Source organism: Tenrec ecaudatus, chromosome 13 (assembly GCF_050624435.1).
Source record: "Tenrec ecaudatus isolate mTenEca1 chromosome 13, mTenEca1.hap1, whole genome shotgun sequence".
Taxonomy (NCBI): domain Eukaryota; kingdom Metazoa; phylum Chordata; class Mammalia; order Afrosoricida; family Tenrecidae; genus Tenrec; species Tenrec ecaudatus.
Genome location: NC_134542.1, coordinates 128,250,802 through 128,263,447, shown reverse-complemented (window position 1 = coordinate 128,263,447; position 12,646 = coordinate 128,250,802). Strand labels below are relative to the sequence as shown.

General features: G+C 39.6%; 1 protein-coding gene across 4 annotated transcripts in view; it reads left to right on the top strand.

Moving 5' to 3' along the window:
* PTPN4 (protein tyrosine phosphatase non-receptor type 4) overlaps positions 1-12,646 on the top strand; it is a 189,920-nt gene that overhangs the window by 121,010 nt on the left and 56,264 nt on the right. For all 4 annotated transcript variants that reach the window (XM_075530245.1, XM_075530244.1, XM_075530242.1 and 1 more), the window contains one exon: positions 10,517-10,676. In XM_075530245.1, coding sequence (XP_075386360.1) covers positions 10,517-10,676 — 160 coding nt within the window. The remainder of the gene's footprint in view (positions 1-10,516; positions 10,677-12,646) is intronic.

Genomic DNA, 12,646 nt, shown 5'->3' with positions numbered 1-12,646 from the left:
AGTCTTTATGAGAATAAAAAGCTCCATCTTTCTCCCATTTAGCCCCAAGTCTGCTGTAAATAAAATGTATTTACCTGGAGTCCATCTCTCCGATACTTCATTTGCAAGTTAAGTTCCATCAGGGAGCCCGATTCTGAAATAGATTTCCACTATTAAGACAGCGTGCACATATTTTAAGTTCTTTTCTTATATGGACAACTTATTTTTATATATGTTATATCTTTTAATTTTCTTAGATTATCCAATAATTCTTAAGCAAGGTATTACTTCATTTCCATGTATTGGAATTTTGCCCTCACTCTTTATATTGGTGATTTCTAACTGGTTAACATTGTGATCTGAGAAGATCTTTGTAATATCTCAGTTTTTCTAGCATTCCATGATGCTCACCTTCCCAACATGATCTCTGAAGCCAAACCAAGTGCATAAGCAAATGTGGTCCAGAAAGCTGATCCAAAATCAGTCTCAAGGAGAGTGTAAGAGGCCTGGTAGGAATCGATCAAGGGCAGTGTAACAAAGAGGAATTACTGAGAAAACAGTTGAAGGCAGAGCATAATATAGAACAAGAGGAAAGTACATGGAAATAGAGGAAACAATTAGGAGACAAAGGGTATTTATGATGATGGGGGAATAGGTCTACGTGCATATATTTATAGGTTTCCTATTAAGGTAGCAGATGGACATTGGGCTCTACTCAAGTTCTTCCTTAATGAAAGAACACTTTGTTCTATTAACCTGGTATTCCATGAAGCTCACCTTCCCGACACAATCACTGAAGACAAAGTGGGTGCGTAAGCAAATGTAGTGAAGAAAGCTGATGGAGCCCGGCTATCAAAAGAGATAGCATCTGGGGTCTTAAAGGCTTGAAGATAAACAAGCGACCATCCAGCTCAGAAGCAACAAAGCCCACATGGAAGAAGCACACCAGCCTTTGTGATCACAAGGTGTCAAAGGGATCAGTTTTCAGGCATCAAAGAACAAAAAATTATATCATTGTGAGTGAAGGGGAGTGCGGAGTGCGCACCCAAAGCCTATCTGTAAGCAAGTGGACATCCACTTAAAAAAGGGTCGCAGTGAGGAGACAAGCCAGTCAGGGTGCAGTGTAACAACGATGAAACATACAACTTTCCTCTAGTTCCTAAATGCTTCCACCACCACCCACTATTATGATCCCACTTCTACCTTACAAATCCGGTTAGACCAGAGAATGTATACTGCTTCAGATAGGAACTGGAAACACAGGGAATCTGGAACAGATATATCCCGCAGAACAAACAATGAGAGTAGCGATACCAGAAGGGGAAGGCCGGGGGAAATGGGGAACCAATCACAAGGATGTACATAAAGCCCCCTCCCTGGGGGATGGACCGCAGAAAAGGGGGCGAAGGGAGACATCTGAAAGTATAAGACATACCAAAATAATAATTTATAAATTATCAGTGGTTCATTAGGGAGGGGTCTGGAGGAGAGGGAAAAAATAGAAGATACCAAGGCTCAAGTAGGAAAAATAAATGTTTTGAGAATGATGGCAACAAATGTATAAATGTGCTTGACACCATGGATGTATGTAGGGATTGTGATGAGTTGTACGATCCCCCAATAAAATGATTTAAAAAATAATCTTGGCAGCAGGTTTCCCCAATGCAAATATATATAAGTATCAGTTTTTTAAAAGTTTATTGAGACTTGCATCTTGGCATATATGGTCTATCTGGAGAATGTTCCATGTGTATTGTGGAACATAAATTGTGTTGTTTTTGAGTGAAACATTTTGTATGCATGTATGAGGTCAAGTTGATTGATTATATTGTTCTTCAGAATCTTTGTGAAGTTTCTCTCTAGTTCTATCCTTCCTCAGAAATGGTATATTGAAAATTTCTACCGTTACCACAAAATTGTCTATTTTCAATTCAGTTAGAAGTTCTTTCATTAAGTGCATAGATATTTATTATGGCTATGTCTGCTAATTCAATTTACTCTAACCAATACATGACCTTTAGTTTTAAAGCTGGATGTTTGCCAATTACAACTTTATTGGGAGGTGGGGGGACATGAAATAATTTGTTTCCCCAATTTAAGTTGCGTCTTGACATTATTGGGTCCTATCAACAAGTCGTTTCCCATTGATCATGACTCCATGTACAAAAGAACAAAATACTAGCTAATCGTCCCCTGCACGGCTGTTGTGTTTCTGCTCATTGTTGTATGTTCATCCATTCTGCTGAGGGTCTCTTCTACTTCAGAAAGCTTGATGGCTCATTCCAGGGACTCTTCCCTCCTGATTCTATATCCAAAGTACACGAGATGATGTGTGGTCATCCTGACTGCTAAGTTGTTCTTAGCCCTATGTAAAGGGTGAGAGTTTTTGCTGAATTTATGTAGAATATAATAAATTCTAGTTTCTGTATAGCTCTGGTGGGTTTTGGTCAGCTACATTTTAGAAATAGCGCACCTGTGAAGCTCTACTAAGGGACACCCATCTGTATATCTGCCCTAATCCTCGGAAGTACAGCATAGTTGAGTCAGATGTCTCTACCTTGGTGCAGGAGGAAACGTTTCCAGAACCGTAGTGTTTTGAGATAACTAAATAAGGTCACAACTCCTCTACTAAATGAAATTACCAAGGGCCAATATGACGTGATCTCTGTATCAGCTATCTTAGACTGTTAGAGTAGCAAATGACACCAATTTTCAGTTGGTTATATAACAAGGGTTGTTTCTTTTTTGCATTTTATGTACATCACAGATTAAGGGTGGTCCTGCGCCTGGTCATGTTCATCCTAGGACCCATGTTCATTGACAGCTGTCCCTGTTTAGGACATGACTCATCTCATAATACAAACCAAGTCACTCTATCAAGAATTGATCATACTATCATACTTGCACAACATTGTTCTTTTACAACATTGAAAAATATATTTAAATTATTGAACTTCTTCTGTATTATATATTATTCAAACTGTTCAGAAATAATTGTTTAATGTTCACATATTTGAAGGGGTAGCCTGGGATCAAAAACTGAATGTTGAAATTTTTTTTTCTTGTTTTAAATCATTTTACTGGGGACTCATACAACTTTTCGAGCAATTTTGTACATTTGTTTCCATCACCCTTCTCAAAGCATTTGCTTTTTGTTAACACCCACTTCCTTTTGCTCACCTCCCCCTCTCCCATGTCTCCCCAGAACTGTCAGTCCCGTTGTTTTCTCCTCCAGATTGTTTATCCTGCCTATCTTATCAACATAGGCTTGCTGAGATAATAATATGCACAAAAACAAGACAGAGCAAAAGGAGCAGCAGAAAAAAACAAAACATCGACAGAAAAAAGGAAGGGCCTGTAAATAGTTCAAGGTCTGTGTGTTGACCTTTAGGAGTGTTTTCAGGTCCAATCTGATGGCATGCCATGCCCTGGCCCCAAAGTCTATTTTTGGTGTTCCCTTGGAACTTCCTTTCTCTGCTCCCCTTGCTATTCTGTTGCATGCCCTTAGTGTTTAGCCTATGTGTGCTGGGCTCAGATTGGTCTCAGTTCCCACACTGTTGTTCCCTGTAGGGCTATGGGTCAGTGAAGGATGTCCTGTCTCATAGTGTGGCCAGCCATTAGGTCCTCTCTAAGCATTGGCTGCTCTGAGCAGGGATATCATCCTCAGGAATTGGTGGGCCAGGATGTGCTCCACTCTTCCTCACCCTTCATTTGCTCCCATGTGCTCTGATCACACGTGTCTCTCCCTTTGGGTGGGTTAGTGTGCTGTTCCCCTGCTACCAATTTCTCTTTTTTCCCCCCCTCCTTTTTAGTTGACTACCTACCATATGTAGCCCTGATTTGGTCTGCCTCTTGCAGTACTACCTAGAACTCACCTTAGGAATGTTTGCACACAGCAGCTTTTTCCCTGTTCCTTTTGCATTTTTTTTAAGCTTACCTCTGAACTCATACTATACTTCTCCTTTTGTACTTGGCTTTCTTTGCTTAGCATTATTTCCTCCAGTTCTTCCCATGCACAATGTGCTTCATGCATTCATCACTGCTTTTTAGGGGTACGTAGTACTCCATTATATGTACGTACCACAGTTTTTTATTCCATTCATCTGTTCATGGGAATTTGGGTTGTTTCTAACTCCTTGCAATTATGAACTGTGCTGTGATCAACATTGGAGCACAGATGTCTGACCGTGGTTTGTTTCTTGCCTCTTCTGGGTGTATGACCAGTAGGGTGGTTGATGGGTCGTATGGTAGCTCGATTTCCTTCTGTTTTAGTATTGCCAAATCGATTTCCATAGTCGCTAGACATACCTACAGGTCCACCAGCAGTGGATCAGAGTTCCTATCTCACCACAGGTCCTCCAGCACTTGTTGCTTTCTGATTTTTTGAATTGGGCTATCTTTGGGGTGGTATGTGGTATCTCATAACTGTTTTACTCTTATGACTCTTACTACTCTTGGTGAATTCTCTTGATGTACACGGGTATTTTATCTTTAGTATGTCCCACTTGTTAATTTGTGACTCATCTGTATTTGGGACCTTCCCTATTTCTGACAGCCTATGTATTCCCTGCGACAAAGTTCTCAGGTTGGTCCCAATTCCCTCATTGATGGCCCTAATAGTTTAGGGCAGGCATCCTCAAACTATGGCCTCTGGGCCACATGTGGCCCCTCTGAGACATTTTTCCGGCCCGCTGGGTGTTTTTGCCCCATTGTGGTTTTAGTTCAAAGTAAGATGTGTGCACTGTACATAGGAATTTGAGTTTTTTTAATCTATAATCCTGCCCTCTAACGGGTCTGAGGGACAGTGAACTGGCCCCCTGTTTAAAAGTTTGAGGATTCCCGGTTTAGGGTTTTAACCTCGAGGTTTGTGATCCACCTTGAGTTTATTCTTGTAGAGTGAGATAAGGGTCTTGCTTCATTTTTCTGCAGGTAAATAACCATTTTTTTCCAGCACCACTTGTTGAAGAGAGCATCTGCTTCCATTTGTTATTTTGGGGGCCCTTATTAAAAATCAGTTGTCTGTATGCTGATGACTTTATTTCTGGGTTGTCAGTTCTTTTCCTTTGGTCTGAGTGTCTGTCATTATACCAATACCATAACATGAGGTATTATATAATACGTGTTAAAGTCATTTAAAGCAAGTCCTCTGACTCTGTCCTTCTTGAGGAGTTCTCTGCTAATTCTGGCTTTCTTCCCTCTCCATATGAAGTTGGTAATCAATTTTTCTAATTTTGCAGAAACATGATGGTAATTGTATCGGGATTGCATTAAACTTATATACTGCCTTGGGCAGAACTGGCATCTTTACTATATTGAATCTTCCAATCCATGAGCATGGGATAATCTTCCATTTGTTGAGGTCACTCTTGGTTTCTTGTAATCGTGTTCTGTACTTTTCCCCATACAGATATTTTGGTTTTTTAAGTCAGGTATATCTCTAGATATTTCTATTTGTGCTTGGCTATTGTGAAGCATACTAACGCTTTGTTCTCCTTCTGTGATCTTGTCTGGTGTGTAGAGCAGTCCAATAGACTTCTGTTTTTTATATTGTATCCTGCTACTCTGCCTTATTCCACTATTGCTTACAGTACTCCCCTGTGGAGCTTTAGGGATTTTCCGTATATAAAATCATGTCATTTGCGAATAACGATAGTTTCATCATTTCCTTCCCCAGGCAAATCCCTTTGATATCTTTTCTTTGCCTTCTGCTGTTAGCTAAAACTTCCAGTATGATGTTAAATAAGAGTGGGGACAAGGGGCATCCTTGTCTGGTCCCTTTTAACAGTGGGATTGTTTCTGTCCATTCTCTATTAACTGTCACAATAGTTGGCTCTTGGTTTTTCATATGTGACTTTTATTATATAGAGGAATTTTCTTTCTGTTCCTATCTTCTTGAGTGTCTTAAACAGGAATGTGTCTTGGATATTATTGAATGCTTTTTCCACATCTATTGATAATATCATTTGGTTCTTAGCGTCTTTCTTGTAATTGTAGTGAATGATACTAATGGTCTTTCTTATGTTGAACATCCCTGTACCCTGGTATGAATCCCACTTGGCCGCGGTGAATTCTTTGTTTTATAAACATTTGTATTCTATTGACCAATATTTTGCTTAGAATTTTTGCATTGATGTTCATTAGACATATTGGTCTGGAATTCTCGATTCTTGTGGGATCCTTGCCCAGTTTTGGTATCAGAGGTATACTAGCTTCATAGAAGGATTTTGGGAGTTTGACATCTTTTTCTGTGTTCTGGAAGAGTTTGTGTAGGATATTGGTGTCAGTTCTTCCCTGAAAGCTTGGTAGAATTCTCCTGTGAAGCTATCTGGTCCATGGGATTTTTTGTTGGTAATCCCTTGATAACCTTGTCTGTTTTCTTCTAATGCTATGGGTCTGTTGAGATTCTTGACGTTCATTGGGATGATGAGTCTAGGGAGGGATTGTTTTTCCAAGAATTTGTCCAAGTCTTCCGAGTTGTTGAATTCACTGGAGTACAGTCCTTTGTAGTACTGTGTAATTATCCTTTTGATTTCATTAGGGTCTGTTGTAATGTCCCCTCTTTAATCCCTCATCCTTGCTATTGAAATTTGTTCCCTCCTTTCTTTGGTTAGGTTTGCCATCGATCTGTCGATTCTGTTTATCCTTTCAAAGAACCAACTTTTAGCAGCAGTAATTTTTTCCATAATTTTCTTATTCTCCCTCTCTTGAATCTCAGCCATGATTTTTATTATTTATTTTCTTTTTCTATGAGTAAGATTGTCTTGTTGACTCTGCTCTAGTTGTTATAAATTTTGTGCCAGCATATCAATCATGAGTCTCTTCCTTTTTCATGTGTTCATGTATTGCTATGGAATTTCCTCCTATCACTGCCTTTATTGTGTCCCATAAGCTATGGTATGTTGTGTTCTCATTCTCACTGGTTTCTAGAAATTTCCTAAATTCATCTCTGCTCTGTCCCAGTACACACTCCTTTTGCAATAAAGACTTATTCATCCTCCATTTGTTTACTCTTATTTTTTTCATCTTCCTTTTGTTGATTTCCAGTCTTATGGCACTGTGGTCAGAAAAGTCTGTATGATATCAATGTGCGCAAATTTATGCAGGTTTGCCTTATGCCCCAGCATGTGGTGTGTCTTTTGAATTTATACCACGGGGCTTGAAAAGAATGAATTTTTATGTATTTTGATGAAGAGCTGTGTAAATATCTATCAGGTCAAATTGCGTAATTGTATTGTTTAGATCTCTAGCCCCCTTGTTAAGTTTCTTTCCCTACGATCTATCTTTCTCTGAGGGTGGGGATATCCCCTGGTGGATGGTTAGCAGGCTTTTGCCCACCTCAGGGTATACTGCAGAGGGTGGAGCTCTCCCAGCTGGGTGGAGGGCAGGCATAAATGCCCTAGTCTAAGGGGAGTGTTCTGGAGGTTGGCAGTAGCGTGTGAGAGAAAAGGGAAGAGAAAAAGGAAAAACAAAACATAACTAAGCCCTCTGAGATTCTGGGGGGACAGAGCGAAGAGAGGGAAACAACAGTAATATAGCTGAGCTGAGTTTAAAACTTGTCCAGAAACAGCTGAGACTGTGGTAGGAGAGAGAAGAGGGTGAAACAAAAGTAACAATATAGCTGAGCCCAGATCCCTGACCCTGGGCCTGGAGGGTTTTAAAACTGCCCCGAGGTGGCGACTAGCTGTGGCTGTGTTGAGATAATGCTCCAGCACTGGCTCCCAATGATCCCGGCTCCAGCTGAGATAGTAGCAGGGCTAAGGCCAAACCCTAACCAGCATCCACTGTGGTAAGCCAAAAGCCCCCAGCTCTTCAAAACCTACTGGGTCTGTGCCCATTTATCCTTCTGAATCTCCTCCTGGGCTCCGGCAGTGTGGAATTCCCCTCTTAGTAACTCTCCTGCGCTGACTTCTCAGGAGTCCCTTTGGTATGTGTTCCTCAGTCACCATCTTCCCAAGACTGAATGTTTGAAAGGAAGAAGTTGAAGCTTCATTAAAGGCATTAGCCAAAAACAACATTCCAGGAATTGATGGTGGCATGCGCATTAAAATGCTTCAACAAGCTGTGGAAGCACTAAGAAGTCCTCACTGCTCTATGTCTGGATGTTTGGAAACCACCACCTGCACTCGTAACTAGAGAACAGAACACATAAATTATCAAATATTTTGCAGAAGATAACGCAAAAATGGTTGTCATAGTACTTTGACAGCTGCCAGGGAAGCAAATTGGTTTCAAAAGAAGCTGTAGTGTGAGGGATATTATTGCTGATGTGAGAGCGTTCTTGACTGAAAGCAGCGAATACAAGGATCATGTTTACTTGTGCTTTATTGACCCTGCAAAGGCATTTCACTATCAATCCTGACACACTATGGATAACATTGAGAAGAATAGGAAATACAGAATGCCACATTATGTTCCTGCAGAAATTGTACATGGGCCTAGAAGCAGTCAATTGAATATATTAATGGGACGTTGTGTGGTTTAATATCAGGACAAGTTTGTGTCAGGATTATATCCCTTCACCGTAGTTATTCATGTTTGCTGAGCAGATAATACAAAAAGCTGAACTACAGGAAAAATACGATGGCGTTAGCTGGAGGAAGGCTTATTAACAACCCTAAATTTGGAGGTGACACAATCTTACTTGCTGAAAATGAGGAAGATCTGAAGTACTTGCAGACTTCAGTATGGATTGCAACTCAATGTAAAGCAAACAACCCTCCTAAGTCTGCTGGTAGCCAACATCTTTATAACGGGGCGGGGAGATTGAACTTGTCGAGGATCGCACCTTGTTTGGGATCCATAGCCAATGTGCACGATGCAACAGTCAAGACATAAAATGACAGGTTGCATTGGGGAAGTCTGGTGCGTGTGACCTCATTAAAGTGTTCAAGAACAAGGCTGTCATTTTGAGGACTGGTGTCCTACGCACCTGGCCCAAGCCATAGTATCTTTATTCTCCTCATGTGCATGTGAAAGTTGGACAATGAATAAAGAAGTCTGGAAAATTACCTTTAAATTTTGGTGTTTGAGAAGAATATTGAAAGTGCCACCAATTGCCAGGGGAGCAAACCAATCTGTCTTGGAAGAAGTAAGTCAGAATAGAATGCTCCTTAGAAGGGAGGGTGACAAGGCCTCATCTCATTTATTTTGGTCATGCTGTGAGGAGAGGACATCCCTGGGGAAGGACATCATATTTGGTAAAGTAGGTCAAAGAAAAAGAGGAAAACCACACAGTGAGATGGATTGACACGGTGGCTCCATTAGTGGGCTTACACATAGTAACCATTGGGAGAATGGTGCAGAACCAGACAGTGTTTCATTCTGTTGTTCACAGTGCACAGGGTCACTGTGAGTCTGAATCTACTTGACAGCACCTAACAACAATATTCTCATCACCAAACTAAACAATAGTTGTAATACATAAGCTGATACTTAAAGCTTCCTTCTTCTATACACTATTAGCCAGTCAGGTCATCCTAACGTTAGCCCAGGCAGGGTAGCGATTAGTTTGAATAATAATAAAATCTAATACAATCCCATTTCCTCAGGACCTTCCAGTTTGCATGATAAGCATCTGTTGCTAATCAACAAATGTCAGTAGCTACTGAGTGAAGTCTGTACCAGACTACCACAGCGTGCCTGTTTTCACTTTCTCCCAAACACCCAATTTCTATGCTTCCTAGAATGCAAGTTGAATTCTCCCTTCTAGCCTTTGTAAAAATTAACAAAAATTGTTATTACAAATATCACATTTGTTCTTAAAAGCAGTAGAAGCTTTCCCTGTCATTGTTTAGCTCTTTTTTTTTTTATCAAGTCCTACTGCAACACAGGGAGTTGTGTGTGTCTAAAGTTCATTAGGTTTTTGCTTCCTCGCCCTAAGTTAAATAGATCAGGTAACCACTCAGGTTCTGTAGATTTTACGCTAATTTACAACTGAGACAGCCCACACTTGTTTTATCTGTGGCACAACCCAACTCGTAATTTGGGTTTTCCTCGTCTCTTCAATTTGATTACTCATGACTGATGAAAACATTTTTAAACGTTGGTTTTTGAAAAATATTTGCATTGTTATTTATGACTCATCATAAGGATGCCTTTTAAAATATAAATTTTTAGGTAGAAATTGTGTAGAGATTTGATAAACTAGGAAATAAAACTTACTACTTCAAGGTTTACAGTTTCTTGTACCCTGTACGGGCTGTGACTCAGAATTGGTCTGCTGTGTGGTAGGTGATTGGTTGGTTACTTAAACTCCAGTAGTTTTATTAACATTCACAAACCAAGTGGATTCTAACAACCTACCAATTTGCTGCGCTAAAAGCACATTCTCTGAAGCAATAATACCAAAGATCGCTCATCTTCTACTTTGTAGAATAGTGTGTCTGTACTCCAAGATCATGTACAAGTAAACGGTACTTTAATCACGTCTCCTATTCCATATCGAAACTATTTACAGATACTTACCTCCACCTTTTAAGATAGCAGTTGGATAACATAACTTCTAAACTAGTCATTCTCTTCCTGTTTTCTTATCTAGGTCACTAGAGACACCTGGTGATGGGCAGCCGCCAGCTTTACCACCCAAGCAATCTAAGAAAAACAGCTGGAACCAAATTGACTATTCCCACTCTCAACAAGATCTGGAAAATCATATCAGTGAAACATTTGATGTTCTATCTTCTCCAGAAAAATCTACTGTAAGTTCCTTTTTCAAATATTCTCATATATATCTGAGTATTTTTAATCCTAAATGTAATTTCGATTGCAGTTGAGACATTGTGTAGCTGTAAATGATATTGCAGTACCTTCTATTTGTCATCAGACTGTGTGATAATGAACTGTGCTGTGCTGCAGAGTACTTGTGGGATTTTCTTTCATCGCCATTTATTTAAAACTGACTGCTCTAGAAGTTAAGTTTATGACAATTTATGTTGGCTTTCATCCTGTTCAGCACACCCACATTTCAAAAACATGCTAATAAATCATTAAATGATATAACTACTACCTACACACCTTGTTTAGTGCTGAGATTTTATAATTTTCTTTGACTTTTTGTAATTATGAGTACATGTTTTTAGTGTATGTAAGCACTCTGTTCTGCAGAATGTATTTATGAATTATTTTGGCATGTTTGCGTTTATGATTACAACATGATAAATTGTTAGAATCCCCTGGTTTATGAACTTTCATTACTTTTTCCAAGGAGATTTAAATAGAAAAATTTGGGATTGTCAGTAAAGTGTTAGAATGCATCGTGTTCATGAAGAATTAGATGAGTAGACAAAAGCATAGACATGCTTCAGGAACGTGAATTAAAGGGACAGTAAGGGATAAAATAAGCGAGAGAAGGATCCGCAGCACATATTGACAGAGGTAGTGGAAGACGTTCGTGGTGGTGATGGAACGCTCTTCTTTGCTTCTCACATTTACATCAATAGTCCTGTCACATTATGTAAAGTTATATGTCATCTTGTTGTATCTGAACAAGATCAATTAACTCACATGCAACTTTAATTAAAGTTAATAAGCCTGTATTAGCCTGCGGTCAAGGGGCGGCTAGAGCCTGAGTCTCCCGAGTGCTTATCGAGGGGTGTGTTTATACTGTGGAATAAACAAGGCACAACAAGGGCAGGTGGCGTCATGCTATATGGAAAAATAGGAACTTATAAAAATACAGTGAGGATTTACAAGCAATATCAGCAATTTCAAAAACAAATGGCAAGGACTCAACAGTTCGAGAAAATAACAGTTACAAAAAGAATTACAGTAGTTGCAGATTGGCCACACTTGGATCAGTACAAAATGGCTACACTCGGGATAATTCATACATTATGGGTACACTGAGGTGAATTCTGGTTGGTTTCTACCAGCACAGATACCTCAAATGGAGTTCAGAACCTTCACCAAAGACGAATGCAAACTTTTATGCTAATAGTGTGGTAATTTTAGTTTGTTTTGGCTCCTTCATTCATGCATCCATTAATTCTTAATTTTGAGTTCTTGTGTTGGATAGCCTAGTAGATAGTTAAATGCAAAACAAGTAAGACATTGACCCCTAGTAAATAATTTGCAATCTAGTGTGTTTATTCATTGAAAAATTAGTTACTGAGTACTTGTTAACGTAGCGTACGGTTTTTTAGGCTCTGGGTATGTAAGTGCGAAATGTGGAGGGACAGAGTCCTTGCTTTTAAGGAACTTAGCATTATATATAAAGTGGATATAGCTAAAAGATAAATAAACGTATTGCACACTAATGTAAGTGCTAGGGAGAGAAACAAAGGAAGAGCTCAGGGCTTTTCAGAGGAGCGTTGCGACTCTCGTTAGTGTGAGCTCTGCATGAATTTACGGATAAGCTGTCTAGTGGAAAGCAGCAGATTTGTACAAAGACTGGAGTATGACTGGCATGGTCAAGGAACACCAAGGGAATCAGAGAGAATTGAATAAAAAGAGCCAAAGAGGAGAATGCGGGTCAAATAGAGAGCCAGATTTTCAGAGCCTTCAATTGTAGGAAGTTTGTTTTTTGACTCTTACCAAGATCCAAATGAATCTATCTGAAGACAAAAGTACCATGGTGTTAGCTACGTTTTACCAGCAGCAGGAGCAGCAGCATGCTGGTTGTCAGGTGGCCTATCGTGAGCAAAATGGAAAATACTTCTGTTCAGTAAAA